At 56.5% G+C, this 17,991-nt stretch overlaps 1 protein-coding gene across 2 annotated transcripts; it reads left to right on the top strand.

Moving 5' to 3' along the window:
* The first annotated feature begins 874 nt into the window (after window positions 1–874).
* On the top strand, window positions 875–14,027 carry LOC142823101 (zinc finger protein RFP-like). 2 transcript variants are annotated; one of them, XM_075913400.1, is made up of 7 exons: window positions 875–1,327; window positions 2,408–2,503; window positions 3,085–3,315; window positions 3,736–3,758; window positions 7,920–8,035; window positions 11,055–11,102; window positions 12,578–14,027. In XM_075913400.1, exons 1-7 carry the CDS (start codon window positions 911–913, stop codon window positions 13,165–13,167), a joined length of 1,521 nt encoding a protein of 506 aa, XP_075769515.1. In that variant the 5' UTR covers window positions 875–910; the 3' UTR covers window positions 13,168–14,027. The 2 variants fall into 2 exon arrangements, with proteins under 2 accessions (XP_075769515.1, XP_075769517.1); XM_075913402.1 differs by lacking the exon at window positions 11,055–11,102.
* The last annotated feature ends 3,964 nt before the right edge of the window (window positions 14,028–17,991 follow it).

The raw sequence follows: 17,991 nt of genomic DNA on the forward strand, positions 1-17,991 counted from the left end.
GATGTGGGATGAGGCCTCGTCTCTGGGCCTGAGGAAACAGGGCTTCCCCTCCCCTCTGAGCGTGTGTGGAGGTGAGCGACAGGGCCCGGCCGCAGGGTTTGCACTGGGGCTTGAGCCCGAGCTGTGAGCCTCTACCGGACTTGATCCTTCCCCGCTCACTGCTGCCCCTCTGGCGAGCAGCGCACAGGAGGAGCCGGCCTCCCGGGGCAGGGGAGACCGAGGCACCTGCCTGGGAGAGGGGACGGGCTCACGCCAAGGGGCTTTCTGTGGTGCCGGGAGGCGGAGGGAGGCCAGGCACAGGCCAGCGGGAGAAGGGGCAGCGTCTGCTGGGACAGAACAGGAGACACCAAGAAAGAGACACCACGTTTCTGCCTGGTTCCACCAGGGGCCTTTCTGTGTGAGAAGCACCCGGGAAAACCTGCTACACTGGTGAGCTCCTCTGCCCCGCCCCTGGGATGCCACCCACTTGGGTGCCACTTGCAGATGGGCCAAACTGGACATGGCCTGTGAGCTGCAAATTCAGTACTCCCCATTGCTTCCTGGGGCTCCCCCATAGAGGTAGCACATCTCCATTAGGGGAGCCTGGCTCAGACTCATTCTGAGGCTTCCCTGCAGTGTAGATGCTCGTATTTCGGAATGTATCTTCCAGAACAGCTTATCCTGAAATACAGGGCAGTGTAGATGCACCCTGAGCGCCCAGGCCCAAGTTTGGGGCCTGGCAGATCTTTTGGAGGAGTCACTGTCAGTCTGGACTCATCACACTTCATGCAAAGGCTCCATAGAGTCTGAAAAAGGAAAGAGCAGGAAAACACGCCCAGAAAGGCAGAACTGATTGATACAAAGTGCAACCCGCCCATTTCCCAGAGGACGAAAGTGAAACTAAACTCTCTGGATTCCCTTGCAAGAAGCCATGGCTGCTGCGAATCCAGCAAAGACACTCCAGGATGAAATGACCTGTCCTCTCTGCCTGGAGTATTTCAATGATCCGGTGTTTCTCGACTGTGATCACAGCTACTGCCGAGCCTGCATCACCCAGTGCTGGGCGGGGCTCACCGCAGGCGTCTCCTGCCCCCAGTGCAGACGGACCTTTGCCCAGGGGAACCTCAGGCCGAACAGGCAGCTGAGGAGTATTGTGGACGCAGCCAGAGCACTCAGGTTGCTGGCAGGGAAGGAACCAGCCCCAGAGAGACTGTGTGAGAGACACCAGGAGCCTCTCAAGCTCTTCTGCAGGGAGGATGAAATCCCCATCTGTGTGGTGTGCGACAGATCCAAGGGGCACCGAGCTCACACCGTGATTCCTGCCGAAGAAGCTGCAGAAGAATTCCAGGTAGGGAAATGCCGACTGCGATCCCTGCCCTCATAGGACGGAGGGGAGCACTGGGGAGCAGCTCCCGCCCTGGGAATCTAGCCGATAGGATCAGGGGTGGGACTGCAGGCAGCAGGGACGGCCTGGTGATAGGGCACCGCAGCAGGGACATTGCCTCCTAAGTGCCCCTCGTGGCATGGGGTAGTCCTGCCTCAGTTTCCCAAAAAAGACCCATAGTGGCATTTTGTGTGGCCAGTAACAGCCCTGCTCTCCCAGCCAGGACTCTCAGGACTTTGAGTCTGGAGTTTGCTCTTATCATCCTGAACGAGATCCCAGGTCTCCTCTGTCTGCTCCAGGGGCCTCCTCCCTCTGGCTTTCCCTGGGCCTGTTTGACATCTCTCACGCTGGGTTAGATCCCAGGATCCCTCACCCTGCCCTTCATTGTCCCTTCCTGGGGAGAAGAATTGACTGTGTCTCAGGCAGGGCTGACAACCAATGTTCTTTCTAATATTTTCCATCCATGTGTGGAATAAATTTTGTTCTCTGCACCAATGCATGTGTGTCTGAGCAGCACTCGTAGAAACACCTGCTGCCAGCTGTGGGTGACTGGGTGCTCTGCTAATCAGCTGGGCTGCACTGGAATCTTTCCTGGGTGCTGCCCAAGCGCCCGGCTTACAGGGACCCTGCTGAGAGCTCCTCCCTTGAAAGGGCAGCCAGCCTGTGCCAGCCTCCTCCCCACCCACCTCTCCTGAGCCACAGGGACCTATGATTATGTGACCCCAGCTCCCTACGGTAACAAGGTCCGACAATTTCAAACACTCTGAAAACTCTCCCAGTGTCTGTTACTGTGACTCTGTGTCTCTGAACCCATAAACCTGCCGGGCTCTGCAGTCGTGAGTACAGTGCGTGTCTGTGCTGGGCCAGCTCCCCTCCCTCTAGTCCTGAAACTAACAAAAACAGAAACAAAACTAAAAACCTAAACATCTTCGCTGGCAGGACATTACAGAAATGGATTGAACCAAAAACGATCTATTTTATAAATGATTAGCAAAGCTCACATTTGATTTTGGTTAGTCACATGAAATGTTTGTGCGTCTCCAGGAAAGGCTCCAGGCCCAGCTGAAGACTCTGAGAGTCAAGAGACAAAAGCTGCTGGGACTGAAAGTGAGCAGGGAGAAGACCAGCCAGGAATACCTGGTAGGTACCCGGCATTATGACCCTGCCTTTCTAGCGAGCCAGAGGGAGCTGATCCCGAATCAGACCTAAGGAGCAGCCAGGACAATCTAGTGACCAGATTATTGTTTCCCTTGGTCAGCCGGGGAATGAGCACCCAGAAATCACAATTCATTGTTTTAGCAGGATCCCTCCTTAGAGTTGGGCCCTAAACCCGCCACTTCCACCCTCTGTGAATTTGTGGACTTCTTTAGAAGTGTCAAAGGGAGGTTCCCCTTTGAAAATTGATTGTCTGTGTGAACAGCTGAATTCTATCCAGTGCTTTTTAGTCCAAGTCTTTTACTGACATGGTCCATGGCCCCAAAGGCACAAAGACCACAAGTCGGAAACCACTGTCACACCCACTGTAAACTGAAGCTTCTAGGAATAGCCAACTTAGCCTGTAACAGGATAAACTTAAAAAACAAAAAATAGGCTGGTAGCACTTTAAAGAGTAACACAACGGCTACGTCTACACTGGCATGATTTTCCGGAAATGCTTTTAACGGAAAAGTTTTCCGTTAAAAGCATTTTCGGAAAAGAGCGTCTGGTTCTTCTTCTTCCAGAAACAAACACAAGCTGAGCGGCAGAAGATTGTGGCCGAGTTTCAGCAGCTGCGGCAGTTTGTGGAGGAACAAGAGCGACTCCTGCTGGCCCAGCTGCAGAAGCTGGACGAGATGATAGCAAAGGAAGGGACTGACACTGTCACCAAACTCTCGGAGCAGATTTCCTGTCTCAGCGAGCGGATCCGGGAGCTGGAGGGGACGTGTCAGAAGCCAGCGAGTGAATTCCTGCAGGTGAGACTGAGGGGAAACAGCCCAGCTCCCACCACAGAGACAGGACAGCCCCTAACACAGGGGTTCTAAAACTTGTGATACCGCAACCCCCCTCTCAGCTGTTTGCGATCCCCCGGAGGGTCAAGATCCACAGTTTGAGAAACGCTGCCCTAACAGGTGGGCACAGGAGTCAGAGGTCACAGGGCAGCTCCGTGTGCACCTTCCTGGCATGGGAATTGTTGTTCTGTGCAGACCCACAGGCACAGAGAGACTAGAGATGGCAAAGCCCCATTCGCTCAGGGGTCCATGGCCCTGGGTCCAGGCAAAGTCTAGTTTCCCCTCACTCGCCAAATCCCTCCCTTGGAATTCACAGTGTGTGTCAGGTGGGACTGAAACTCTCTCTCTCTCTCTCTCTCTCTCTCCCTCTCTCTCTCTCTCCAGGACGTCAGAAGCACCTTGACCAGGTAGGTGGCTCTCACCCCCTCACACCTCACAGTGCGGGGGGGAAACACTTGGCAGTGAAGTTGTCGCTGCCTCTCCCCAGGGCTCCACAGCAGAACGTGCGGGAAGGTCACATTTGGGATTCAAATCTCTGACCCATTTAACCCTGAGGCCCTCGCCCCATTAGAGACGACTCTGCAGTTACCCAGGGAAAGGCGCAGACTGGCCTGTGGTACATTCTACCCATGTCACCTCCGTGGGGACTGGCTGCCCCAGGACTAAGGGGTGGGACATGGGCCTGTCCCTGCTGGGCGCTGGGCACCATTCAGCCCAGGGTAGCAGGGATCCAGGATCTGTCCCGCCCGAGGGCTGTTTGGAGACCTTTGTGTGTTGTGCTTAAAAGAAGTACTCGGGATCTTTTTCAGGGGGATAAGGCACCACACCACATTTACTGAACTTACATAGATCAATCAACACTTTATCATATGCATATGATATATTACACTCACGCACTCACACACACAGACACAACCACACTCCATCTTGTTGTTACCAATAGTTGCTCCCCCTAACGGCACTAGCCAGGTGAGTTAGATGGGGGAGGGGTGGAGCCAGGCTTCTGCCTATCCGGATCAATGCTCCTATGTTGACAAGACGAAAATCCGGGGTCCCCCTGCAAGATGCCTCCTATTTATCCCGCTCATGGATCCAGTTAGTCATCACCTCACCTTTATAATACTTCTAAGAAAGTTCTTCCAAGGGCAGGCACTTGCTTCTGGACTCCCAAGGAGTCTGTATGTCCAGTCTTCTTAATGAGCTCACTGCACAGGTATTGGCTTGGGTCTGGATCCCAGACTTTCTCCACCTTTGCAACTGCTGCTGGAGGTGCTCCCCTTTCATTCTCCATTCACTCCTCATTCATTTCAACAGGGCAATCAAGGAAAGGGGAGAGTTCAAAAGACATTTTTTCTTTACCTTATACAAAGTTTCTTAATACCAGGGATTCTATAAGAAGACCTACAAGATCTATATATATATATATATATATATATATATATATATAAAGGAAAGTTTCTCTTAATACAAAGTTATATGAGAAATGTTACAGAGATTCTATAAGAACACTTAAAGATATGTCTAAAAGGATAAGATCTTAATACAAAGTTATATGAGAATGATAATATTACAGGGATTTATCCACATGGGTGGGATGAGCTGGGGAGGGGGGAGCTGGTCTGTCAATCTAGTTCAGTGGTCATCAATCTTTTGAAGCACGAGATTACTTTTTTAATTTAAGTGCAATCCAAGATCTACCTCAAACCCAAATAAATTTGCCCCATCTCCTTTATACCCCTTCTCCAAGACCCCACCCTTGCTCACTCCATTCTCCCTCCCTCCCCCATCCTCCCTCCCTTTCACCAGGCTGGGGCAGAGGGTTGGGGGGCAGGCTCTGGTCTTGGATTAAGGGATTTGGAGTGTGAGAGGGGCTCTGAGCTGATCTTGGGGCAGACGGTTGGGATGTAGGCGGGGGGTCTAGGTGCAAGCTCTGGGAAGGTGTTTGGATGCAGGGGTGCTTGGGGCGGGAGTCTGGGATGCAAGAGGGGTTCATGACTGGGGTAGGGTTTCAGGATGTGGGCTCCAACTGGGCACTACTCACCTCAGGAGGCTGCTGGGGGGTGGTGCAGTGAGGCTAGGGCAGGCTCCATGTCCTGGCCCTGCACCACTCCCCACAGCAGCCAGCAAATTCCATCCCAAGTACTGTTGTGCCCCCTCTCTGCTCTGTGGAGATAGGATACAGGATGAGAGAGCAGGTATCTTGACATCAGCACCCCCTCTTCTCCCTGCCCTGCCCTGCCCTGCCCAGAAAGCAGGAGGCTTCTAGGGGTGGGGAAGGCAGCTCCAAGGCAAAGATAAGGAGACGCAAGGCAGGGGGGGAGGGGCAGCTAAAATGCCAGCGCTTGACAGCCTCTTGGCCAAACCAGTCAGGATCACCTGTCAGAGGCTCCAAGATCCACTGCTTGGTGACCACTGGTCTAGTTCTTTGTGGGCAGATTCCTACAGCCCTTCCCCTGGGAACCTCCCGTCCCTCCGCGCCTGGAGGCCCAGGAGGGAGTTGGCTGTGGAGACTCAAATACCCACTAACCAGAACTTAAGAACTGAGTCACTCAAGGCAGGATCACAGCGGGTCCCGACCTGTGGGCCACAGACCCCTGTAGGGTTGTCAGGTGTCGGGTATTGGCCCAGACAGTCCAGTTGCAGCCTCTGTCCGGTAAAATGTCTGGTATTTTCTATTTCTCTCGGTTGGAAGGCCGCTTGGGACATTTCCCCCCATGTCAGGTGGGGATGTGGAGAGCAGGGAGCCTGGGGATTTAAAGGTGCAGTGACTTTTTTTGTGCGCTTTTTTTTCTTAACCAAATTTTTTCCTGCCATGTGAGGGGGAGGTGTTTTTTGTGAAAGTGTCTGGCAACCCTAGACTCTTGATGGTCCGTGAAGGTACTGCAGGGGATCTGTGGAAAGTCCAAAAGTAAGGTTTGAGCCCATGGTGGTGGACATTGAAATGCTGAGGGAGATTAGAGAGGCTACCAAAATAGAGAATTCTGTAATAATGGGGGATTTTAATTATCCCCATATTGACTGGATACATGTCACCTCAGGAAGAGAAGCAGAGAAAATTTCTCAATGGCTTAAATGACTGCTTCTTGGAGCACCTGGTACAGGAACCCACAAGGGGAGAGGCAATTGTCGATTTAGTCCTTAGTAGAGCGCAGGATCAGGTCCAGGAGATAACCATTACAGGACCGCTTGGGAATAGTGACCATAATATAATAACATTTAATATTCCTGTGGTGGGAAGAACACCTCAGCAGTCCAGAACTCTGGCATTTAATTGCAAAAAGGGGAATTACACAACATTGAGGAGGTTAGTTAAACAGAAATTAAAAGGCACAGTGACTAGAGGCAAATCCCTGCAAGCTGCATGGAAACTTTTTAAAGACACCATAATAGAGGCCCAACTTAAAGGTATACCCCAAATTAAAAAACATAGCAAGAGACCTAAAAAAGAGTCACCGTGGCTTAACCACCATGTAAAAGAAGCAGTGAGGGACAAAAAGGCATCTTTTAAGAAGTGGAAGTCCAATCCTAGTGCGATAAATTGAAAGGAACATAAACACTGTCAAATCAAGTGTAAAAATGTAATAAGAAAAGGAAAAAAAGATTTTGAGGAACAGCTAGCCAAAAATTCAAAAAGAAATAACAAAATGTTTTTAAAGTACATTAGAAGCAGGAAGCTTGCTAAAAAACCTGTGGGACCCCTAGACGATCGAGATATAAAAGAAGCAATCAAGGACGATAAAGCCATTGCGGAGAAGCTAAATGATTTCTTTGCATCAGTCTTCACAGCTGAAGACGCTAAGGAGATTCCCAAATCTGCACCGTCCTTTATGGGTGATGAATCTGAGGAACGGTTCCATATTGAAGTGTCATTAGAGGAGGTTTTGGAACAAATAGAAAAACTTAATGTCAACAAATCTCCGGGACCGGATGGCATTCATCCAAGGGTTCTAAAAGAACTCAAATAGGAAATTGCTGAACTATTATCTGTGGTTTGTAACCTATCCTTTAAATCGGCTTCCGTACCTAATGACTGGAAGGTAGCTAACATGACACCAATATTTAAAAAGGGCTCTAGACAAATTCTTTTATTAAAACTAATAAAAGAAAGTTCTTCTTCACACAGCATGTAGCCAAACTGTGGAACTCCTTGCCAGAGGAGGCTGTGAAGGCTAGGACTATAACAGAGTTTAAAGAGAAGCTAGATAATTTCATGGAGGTTAGGCCCATAAAAGGCTATTAGCCAGGGGATAGAAATGGTGCCCCTGGCCTCTGTTTGTCAGAGGCTGGAGAAGGATGGCAGGAGACTAATCACTTGATCATTGTCTTCGGTCCACCCTCTCTGGGGCGCCTGGTGCTGGCCACTGTCAGCAGACAAGCTACTGGGCTAGATGGACCTTTGGTCTGATCCAGTACGGCCGTTCTTATGTTCTTTTTCTTTTCCTTTTCTTTGTTTCTCCCCCAGGGAGGGGAGGGGGTCCGTGAAATTTTCATGGATTGAAAAGAGGTCCATATGCTTGAAAAGGCTGGGAACCACTGCATTGCCACCATGGGATGTTGCTTCTCCCCAGGTGTGAGAAGGGACAGGCCCAGCAGCCAGAGGAGATGGCTCCTGAACTGGAGAAGCGAGTCCATGGTTTCTCCCGGAAAGTTATTGCGCTGTCGGAGACGCTGAGGGAGTTCAAAGGTACCTTGGGGGGATGGAGGAGGGGAAAGTGGGACCCTGGAAGGAGAATGGCGCAGGTTCATAATTAGATGATGCTCCCATATAATTGCAGGGTGAATGGCACAGACTTGGGTTCCAAGACACTCAGGCTGATTAATTCAAACCCTTGTTTGTTCAGAAGTAGCCTTTGCAATTTCAGTGAGTGTGAGAGTGAGAAACGCCAGAGAGAGAGAAACACGCCCAGTTCCCTTCTCCTGGGGCATAGGTGAGTCATGGTGCATTTCTCCTGTGATAGCAGGATGTCCCCTGACAGTATCTGACCTGTTAGAACCATCCAGATTATACCCGGATGAGTTCTGTGCCAATCTCCTTTGTGTTGGGGACAGTCAGTACCTTGTGTGATTTGTGCACAGCTCACACAAGAACTTTCAATTGCTGGAGGGTTTTTGCTGCCCAAGCAATTTTCAAGTTACTCTCTTTTTTGATGTGCACGAATCACTTCTTCACAGGGGGGTTCTGGACGTCGCTCCCTGGCCTGGGCAGGTCACTCTGGGTGTCTATGCAAACACCCTATGTGAGCAACACATCTGGGTCCTGCAGAGCAACTCAGGAACAAGGTCACTGTAGAAAACTTTTCCCTTATGGCAAGCACACGGCTCACCAGGCCCAAGCGGAGCCAATCAGCATCAATGCTGGGGGGCAATAATTCTTGGTGGGGGCCACTACAAGATTTTGGAAAGTGGCCAAGGCCCACACTTTGCTATGGTGGGGGTACAGGGTTTAGGGTGGGTGTTGCATACAGAAGGCCACACAGGGTAAGGGACTGGGGTGCAGGAGATGGTGTGGGGTCTGAGAGGGAGTTTGCGGTGGTGACCTGGGTCGCAGATTGGGGTGTAGGGTCAGGGAGGGGGTCTGGGTGCCGGTGAGAATTCTGGCCTGGGGGAGAAGTGTAGGAGGGGGGTACAGGTTCGGGGAGGGAGCTGTGACCTGGGAGAAGGGGAAAAGGGTGGTGCAGACTGCAGAGGGTGTGGGTGGTGACCTGGGGCAGGGGAATGGGAGGAGGTGTGGATGTAGGAGAGGATTCTGGCCTGGGGGAGGGGTGCAGGAAGGGCTACAGGGTCTGGGAGGGAGTTATCACCAGGGACAGAGGGTACAGAGTGGGGGTGCAGGAGAGGCTGGGGTGCCAAAGGCAGCTCTGCAGCACCCCCAAGGCAGGCTGAGCTCCCTGCCTGCTGTAGCTCCATATCACATTAAACTGCAGACTGTTCCCTCCATGTGGCTCTAAGGCTTGTGCTACCCCCACCCCCAGGCCAATCTCTCAGTTCCTATTGGCCGGTTGTTTCCAGCCAATCGGAGCTGAGGGTTGGGCTGGGGGTGGGGAGATCACATGAAGCCCCCCCCCCCCCACTGCAGAGCCCAGAGCTGCAGGGACTGAGCTTTAAACCACGGCAGCTGCGTGTGCCTGAGAGTCCCGGGATTGGGGTCCCCAGGCCGGATTTGGGGGCTTGGTGGGCCAGATCTGGCCCCTGGGCCGTATATTGTCCAGCATAAATACCCACGTTCAGTCTCCAATCGTGTAGAGAGCAACGACCCTGGTCCCAGTTCTCAGCACTTCCCCTACTAGCCAAGCCGAGGGAGAGAAGGAGACTCATGGATGGTCACAACCTTCTGGCCCAAATTCAGCAAAATCCCTTCGTTTTGGCCCCTGCGTCTCTCCCAGCCAGAGGGCTGCAGGGCGGGTGTCCCAGGGCCGGAACAGACTGGCCCGGCGAGATACCGGGAATTTCCCTTTTGGCCGAAGGGCCGAATGGTGGCTGCTGAAGGAGGAGGGGGAAACCCGGCAAGCGGCTCCTGGAAGCAGCTGCCGGAGTTGTGGCTCTGCACGGCCCTTTCTCCCCCATCCCCTCCCCACTCCAGAGGTATGGTGAAGGAGGGGCGGCGGGACAGTTACCTCTGCCCCCTAGTGCCGTGCTAAGGGGTGGGCCCCGGGCTGGGGTGAGTCCAGGAGCTGCCCTCTGGCTACATGCTGCTGCAGCTGAGCCAATTCTCTTCAAACTGCAGCTGAAGCAGCCAGCTGGGTGGGTGTGATGGCGCGTTGGGGGTCCCCCATCTCCTGCACCCCGAAATGGCACCAACAGACTCCACCAGCCAGTGGAATTGAGGGTGGTTTATTGCTCCTCCAGGATACAGCACAGCACAGATGTAATCTGGTTACAGGAACTGGGGCTAAGAGGCCTCAGTGCCCCCTTGAGATAGGGGAGTCCCAGCCCCCCTCCCCAGTTCCTTCTCCCCTGCTTTCCAGACAGGAACTCCCTAACCCTCCTCCAGCCCTGCCCCCCAGCCAGAGCAGCATTCCACCTTCCTTTGTTCCTCTCCATGGGGGGTGGCTGGCCATACTCGTTTGCATAGTGACTCATCCTGTTTTGCTGGGTCGTGGTACCCACGGCAGCCAGTGGAGGTTACCCCAGAGCCAGCAGCATAGAAACCAGCCAGGTACCCCCACTACGTCACAGTGGGAGGAGCAGTAGTTTTCAATCAAGGCTGCCCCCCCCCACCCTGATCTCCCCCAGCCAGCCCCGCTGTCCCCGACCCTTCCCGTCCCCTCCAGCTCTGCTTTCTTCCAGGTGCCCATCCCCCAATCTCCCCCGGCCAACCCCACTGCCCCTGAGTCCCCTCCGCCAGCTCTGCTTCCCGCCGGCTGCCCCCCCCGATCTTTCCCAGCCAGCCCCGCTGCACCCGAAGCCCCCCTCCCACCAACTCTGCTTCCCCCCCCCTCCTCCCAGCCAGCCCTGCTCCCCTCCTGGATGGTCCCTTCCCCCCACCCCCATCAAGTGTGTCCAGTATTATTTTTAGACTACCTGGTAACCCTAATCAAGGGACCAAAGTGCCAAAAGCTGCTTTGATGCCAAAGTCTCTGCAGGGCCTGGGCCTAGGCACCGACAAAAGGCGGGAAGTGAACAAGGCCTGAGTGTGTCTGTGACGTGACAACCCAGCTCTGGGCTCCCCGTGCAAACCTGAATCTCCCCCTCTCCTCCCCCAGACACTCTGCCGGATGCACTGGAGGGACCCCTCAGCCTGTATAGACCAGGTGAGCTGCCTCAGGCCTCGTGCCCCCCTCAGAGCCAGGCCTGCTGCCAGGCGCAGTGCGGTGCCAAAGGACAGGCACCGGGCAGGCTGTTTAGCACCGCTGGCCAGGCCCCAGCCATGGGAACAGAGCCACAAACTGCCCCTCCCCCAGCTTTCACCGGCACCGGGGCCTCCTCCTGCCCCCAAACGCCTCCTCCTGAGCCACCGCAGAGCCCCAGCCCAGAGTCCAACCCCCCAGCCCAGAGCCCTTTATCTCCAGGGCTCCCCCAGAGCCCTCAGCCCCTTCAGCACCTGAACTCCCTGCCTCAGCTTGTACCCCCCCCGGTATCCAAAACCCTCAGCCCCCCCCAGCCTGGACCCCCCAGCTTGGAGACCTCCTACATCCAAAACTCCTCTCGGCCTTGGGCTCCCCTTGTTCTCTGGCGCGGGAGAGGTGGGGGGGTCCAAGTGGGGAGTTTCCCTTCCCCTAGTGACTGAGGGGCTGTGCCCAGCATGGACTCTGGGGCACTCGGGGACGTTGCTCTTTCTCCTGCCCCTGGAAGAGGACCCAAGAGTCCATGGGAGGGTCCCTGCTCTGCCGGGGGAAGGGATGGATCAGACCCCAGAGCACCAGGGCCCGGGGCACAGACAGGGGCAGCCCTGGGCCCATGGCAGGCAGCTGGAGAGCTGCTGAGAGCAGAGCTCTGGTCCTGTTCCCCTTTTCCTCTCCCCCCGCGTGAGCTCAGCTTCTCTCTCCCTCTGCCCAGCCCCCGCTGGGATCCCCCTCAGCTCCCTGGGCCCCTCTTCCTTCTGTCACCCCTGAGTCAGCCTCCTGCCATGGCTGGGACAGAGACACCCCCGTTCCCTCTGCACGGCGCCTGGGCACCCCCAGTGCAGGACTCGCCTTGTTCAGCCTCTTCCCGCCCAGCCCAGCTGGGGCCGGTCCCTGCCCCTCCCTGCTGGCTCTGTGGGGTCTGGGCACTGGGCCGGAGACTGAGCAGCCTGGTGTGGGGCAGGTCGGAGCTCGGCCCAGAGCCCCAGTGTGGCGGGAAAGGAGCCGAGCCCAGACGTGCCGTGCGGGGGAGACATGTCACAGGGGGAATCACAAACCCTGCCCAGAGGCAGCTGGGACCCAGGGACATTTCAATGGGGAGGGGCCCAGCCGAGGGCAGGGCCTGGATTCAGCCAGCCCTGACCAGGCAGTTTCCATCTGGGGTCCCCGGCCCAGAGACGCTTGTCCCCGGCCCAGGGAGAGGGGGCAGATTCCCAGTGTCAGGGCCCCTCTGACCCCTTCTCTCTGCCACGGCCCCTCCCTGCCGGGGAGTGAGCTGCCCCTTGGGCTGGGCCGAGTCCTCAGGGCTGCTCCCCACTCAGAGCCGGGCGCCCCTGGAGGCAGGAGAGTCCCTGAGTCACTGCCCAGCTGGGGCAGATTCTGTCCCTGACACCATCAACCCCCCAGGGCCGAGCTCTGCCCCTCACGCTCTGATTCTCCCCCAGCCAACGTGACTCTGGATCCAGACACGGCGCATCCCCAGCTCGTCCTGTCGGAGGATGGGAAACGTGTGAGACTGGGAAACACACGGCAGCCCCTGCCCGACATCCGGGAGAGATTTGACAGTGTGTCCTGTGTACTCGGCCGTGAGGGCTTCACCTCGGGGAGACATTACTGGGAGGTGGAGGTGGGGGATGGGCAATACTGGGCTGTGGGGGTGGCCAGAGAGTCTGTGAAGAGGAAGAGAGAGATCATTCCACCCCCCAAGGAAGGGATCTGGTCTCTGGGGGTGGCCAGACAGTCTGTGAGCAGAAAGGGAGGGATCAGCCTGAGCCCCAAAGAGGGGATCTGGGCTGTGGGGTGGTGGTGGGGTCAGTTCCGGGCTCTCACTGACCCTGCAACCCCCCTGCCCCTGAGCCCCCCCAGCAGGATCCGGGTTTGTCTGGACTGTGACTGGGGGCTGGTGACATTTATCGATGCTGCTGCCAAAGCCCCGATCTTCACTTTCCCGCCGGGCTCCCTCCCTGGGCAGAGCGTCCGACCCTGGATCTGGGTGGGGTGGGGCACAAACACCGAGCTCCGCCTGTCTCCCTGACAGCAGCCCCTCTGGCCTCACACACCCCAGTCTGTGTGACCCTGGAGGACTCCCCTGTACCCAGCCCCTGGCTCCTCACCTCTATGACCCCTGGAAGCTCCTTCCCCTCCCCTCCCTGCAGCTCCACTTAAGGGAGGTAGAAGAAACCTACTGCAGCCCTAGGGAGCAGACAGGCCCTGAAGGGCAGAGATGGGGCTGGACAGGGACAGAGCTAACAGCCGGGCTGGGGACAGGCAGAGTTCAGATCAGGTCACACAAATCGACCAACCCAATGGCTCTGCCCCTCACTAGTCCCCTCCCGCCTCCCCCACCTTGGGGCTCTGGGGGCCATCTGAGCCCAGGAAAGCAGCCGGCCCCAGCTCCTGAAGCTGCTGCCTGCTGGGAACGTTGCTCTCCCCTGCAGAGCTGGAGACAAGGAGCGAGCTCCAGGCAGGGGCTGGGCTATTGCAACGCTGAACGGCGCTGCCTGGAATTGTAGCTGCCCAGAAAATCCCTGGCACGACGCTGCGAGCCCCCAGCCCGAGTGACGGGGGATGGGAGTGTCTGGGACAAGCCAGCAGGCCCGGCAGGGAGCTGCCTGAGCTAGTCTATGGGGGGCGCTCACCAGGGAACATCAGAGCAGCCAGACTGGGTCAGACCAGAGGCCCATCCAGCTCCGTGTCCTATCGGCCCCCAGTGGCCAGTGCCAGGTGCCCCAGAGGGAGGGAACAGAACAGGGAACATCCAGTGACCCCTCCCCTGTCACCCATTCCCAGCCCCTGGCAAACAGAGTCTAGGTTCACCATCCTGGCTAATAAGTACTGAAGGATCTAACCCCCATGAATTTATCCAGCTCTTTGTTGAACCCTGTTAGGATGCGTCTCCACAGCAGGACTTATCTCAAAATAAACTACACAAAGTGAGCTACATCAGTTTCATATCTTATTTCAAAATTGGGAGTGTCTCCACAGCACCTATTTTGAAACAGAGCTCTCTTCCTCCACCTTCCCTTATTCCTCGTACAATGAGGGTTACAGCAGTCAGAGTAAGAAGTCCTCCAGCGTAACGGTATTTTGACACTTTCAAAATACCTGCAGTGTAGACGTGGACTAAGTTATTTGGGAATAAAGTGGCCGTGTAGACACAGGGTGACTGTGCGCTGTGTCAAGAAAAACTTCCTTTGTTTGTCTTAACCTGCTACCTATTAATTTAATTTGGTGACTCCTTGTTCTTTGGTTATGGGAATAAATAAATAACTTTTCCTTATTCACTTTTTCTGCACTAGGCATGATTTTACAGACCTCTATCCTACCCCTCCTTTGTCTCCTCTTTTCTATTCTGAAAACTCCCAGTCTTTTTCATCTCTCTTCTTATGGGACCTGTTTCAAATCCCAAATCATTTTTGTTGCCCTTTTCTGAGCTGGGACATTTGCTCACCCCCCTGTATTCATTCTGGGGTAGATCTGTCCCTGCCATCACACCCATCCCTTTGCATCTGATGAGAAACAGTCACATTCCACATACCCATTGTCCTGGCACCAGGGCCGGCCTTAGGCCGATTCGGTCGATTTCGGCCCGTGCACCTAAGGGGGCCCTGCGCCCCTGAACCCGGAAGTGCCGGCAAGTAACTATTCAGAGCCGGGGGCCCTGCTCCACCAATATGTGGAGCTGGGTCTCTCCCCTGGCTCTGCCTGGAGTGGGCCCGGCCCCCCCTGCCGGCCCCCCTGCGCATTCTCCCACCCTGCCCCCAGAGCATCCCCCTCAGCCCCAGACCGTCCCTAACGTGCGCGGCTCCCCCTCGCCGCCTGCTGCTGCCATGCGCAGCGTTGCAGGTGGGCGGGGCCCCGTCGTGATGTGACGTCACATCCCGGGAGTTTAAAACTCCTCGGAGGAATGTTGCGTGGCTGCCTCTGGGTTCGGACTCTGGGGCCTGAGTGCTAGGGTTGCCAGGTAGACCCCGCTTAAAAACTGGACACGCTTGTCCGGGGGGGTGGGAAGGATGTTCTCATGTCCTCGGCAGGCCTCTGCCTTCTGCGCCCGACGTGCCAATTCAGGAACAGCCTGGGCAGTGCGGAGCCGGCACGGCTTTTCCGTTGGCCGGTGGGAAGGGGCGAGTGAGTCACTCTGCTAGGGGCTGTGGGCGGGAGGGAGAGGCAGAGGATAGGTAGGGGCGGAGTAAAGCAACCCCTTGCCTCGTCCTTCTGACTGCTCCAGCACAGGGCCATGTGAATGGGGACCCCGGTTAGCCAAAGGATTCGGGGGGAGTGTCCTCCACCCAAGAGCTGAGTTCAGTCTCTCAGGTCCAGCTCAGCCACTCCCATGGCTCGCCCAGGTAAATGTCCCCCCTTCTGCCCCAGGATTTTACATTCCTCTCTGCAGCTGCTCCCCTGGCAAAAGGCTGCAGGTCTGGTTTCTGCCTCTGGGCGGGGCCTGCGGAGGGAGGGGCCGCAGCTGTTTCTGCGGAGCCAGAGAGGAGGGAGACCCTGGAGAGTGGGTGGGAAACGCAGCCCAGCCCCCCCCCCCCCCGGTAAAGCCCCTCTCGGCAGCCCTGCTCACGGGGACAGAGCAGTGTCACACGGGCGCTGGAGGTGAGATGGCCCCAAACCACCCCCCCCCCCCGCAGCATGGACTGGAGTGAGGGGGCTTTGCCCGTCCCGGGGGAAGGGGCCTCGTGCTGCAGGGTGGAGCCGCCGGGCTGGGTAAATCCCAGGCTGCTCGCAGAGGGGACACGGGGAGGCCAGTGGCACTGGAACCGGGGGAGGGTCGGACAGGCTGGGTCTGGTCACTTTGGCTCCCACCCCCTCCCCTTCCAGACCCGAGCGGCCGTGCGAGGTGTCTGCACACGGGCTGGTTTGCAAGTGCCGTGTCTGTAGGTTTGTGCCCCCTTTGCACGGGGAGCTGTGGGGCTGCGGGTGTCTCTGAACGTCGCCCTGGCGCTGTGCAGCAGGGTCACACCCCACACAGAGCGGCATCAGCCCGGCCTCCCCGCTCGGGGCTCCAGCCAGGGACATGAGCTGTGCCCCAGCCCCAGGGACAGACCAGGGACGGCAGCGCTGGGCCAGCAAACCAGGCAGGGCCTGTGCGGTGAAGCTTGTTTGGGACACAGGAAGTACCAGCCTCTGCCACAGAATGGAAAAGGCCCCGGCAGCCCCTCGGCTTGGTCCTCGCTCCTGCACCTCCCTCAGGAGCAACCTGGCTACAAACCTGCCTCTGAGGGGGCAATGGAGGAGAGGGGGGATTTGGGCTCCTGTGGGGGAGGGGACCGGAACAGGGGCAATGGGCCACCCAGGCCCAGCACTGGCAGGGGAGCCTTTCCCGTGTTTGGGGACCAGCAGCCTCCAGAGCCCTGCCCCAGCCGGCCACTGTCTGACGGGTGCACGGCCCCGGGCACGACGGCCGGTGTCCCCTTTGGGCCCCGCTCCCAGGCAGAGTCGGCAGCCACAAGGGCTGGGTCAGTGTCTGGGGCTCCCCTGCTCATGGGCCCCAGGACAGGCCTCCCTCCCCAGCCACAGCAGGGCCGGTCCTGGACTGGGTTGGGCCAGAGCAGGGGAGACACAACAGGTGTGAGACGACCGACCATGGCTGGGTTCACACCAGGTAGGGGAGTCTGCCCGGGCAGGTCTGGGGGTATGTCTACACTACCCCGCTAGTTCGAACTAGCGGGGTAATGTATGCATACCGCACTTGCTAATGAAGCCCGGGATTTGAATTTCCCGGGCTTCATTAGCATAAGCGGGGAGCCGCCATTTTTAAATCCCCGCTGCTTCGAACCCCGTGTAGCGCGGCTACACGGGGCTCGAACTAGGTAGTTCGGACTAGGGTCCTATTCCGAACTACCGGTACTCCTCGTGAAACGAGGTGTACCGGTAGTTCGGAATAGGCACCCTAGTCCGAACTACCTAGTTCGAGCCCCGTGTAGCCGCGCTACACGGGGTTCGAAGCAGCGGGGATTTAAAAATGGCGGCTCCCCGCTTATGCTAATGAAGCCCGGGAAATTCAAATCCCGGGCTTCATTAGCAAGTGCGGTATGCATACATTACCCCGCTAGTTCGAACTAGCGGGGTAGTGTAGACATACCCTGGGTCTGGGGATTCGGGCTAGGAAGGGGTGACCGGCCCATGGAAGATCCCAGCTACAGCAGGATTGGGACCAAGGGTGAGGGAAGGGACATGTCCAGGCACCCACAGGTCCCGGTGTATTGGCTGCAGCTGGGTTCGGGCTGGGAGCCCCCAAGCCCTTCCTCCCTTCTCTCGCTCTGCCCAGCCAGGGGAGGGAAGAGACGTTCCCCTTGGAGCCAGAGTCCAGCCAGCCCCCGAGGGTCACTAGCTGAGCGCCCGCTACAGCCCTCGCTCTGCCGGCCGGGCTATGGAAGTGTCTGTGGGGGCCGCCACTGAGCAGGCAGCTCAGGTTTAATCCTCAAGCACGAGCACAAACCCTGCAGCCAGGCCCTGTCACTTGCCTCCGCACAAGCTCAAAGGGGAGGGGGAAGCCCTGTTAACTCAGGGTGGGGGGAGGAGACAGGAGGCCCCATCTCTCCCATCCTGGCTCTTTGTTTCTGTCACGGGCTGTGTGGGGGGGTCACCGGCCTGCACCCCCATCCACAGCCAGACGTGACTCTCAATTGGAAGTCGAACTGAAGGTTTATTTGAAACAAAATACAGGACTATGTAGCACTTTAAAGACTAACAAGATGGTTTATTAGGTGAGGAGCTTTCGTTGGGCCAGACCCACTTCCTCAGATCAAATAGTGGAAGAAAATTGTCACAACCATATATACCAAAGGATACAATTAAAAAAATGAACACATATGAAAAGGACATGTAGCGCCCCCTCTCCACCTGGTTA

Source organism: Pelodiscus sinensis, chromosome 32 (assembly GCF_049634645.1).
Source record: "Pelodiscus sinensis isolate JC-2024 chromosome 32, ASM4963464v1, whole genome shotgun sequence".
Classification (NCBI taxonomy): Eukaryota; Metazoa; Chordata; order Testudines; family Trionychidae; genus Pelodiscus; species Pelodiscus sinensis.

Excerpts from the sequence above, each read along its gene's own strand:
- LOC142823101 (XM_075913400.1), top strand. The coding sequence starts at position 911 with ATGGCTGCTGCGAATCCAGCAAAGACACTCCAGGATGAAATGACCTGT. Across the intron at positions 3,759-7,919 it reads GTCAGAAGCACCTTGACCAG|GTGTGAGAAGGGACAGGCCC; the intron begins GTAGGTGGCTCT and ends GCTTCTCCCCAG. Across the intron at positions 11,103-12,577 it reads CCTCAGCCTGTATAGACCAG|CCAACGTGACTCTGGATCCA; the intron begins GTGAGCTGCCTC and ends ATTCTCCCCCAG.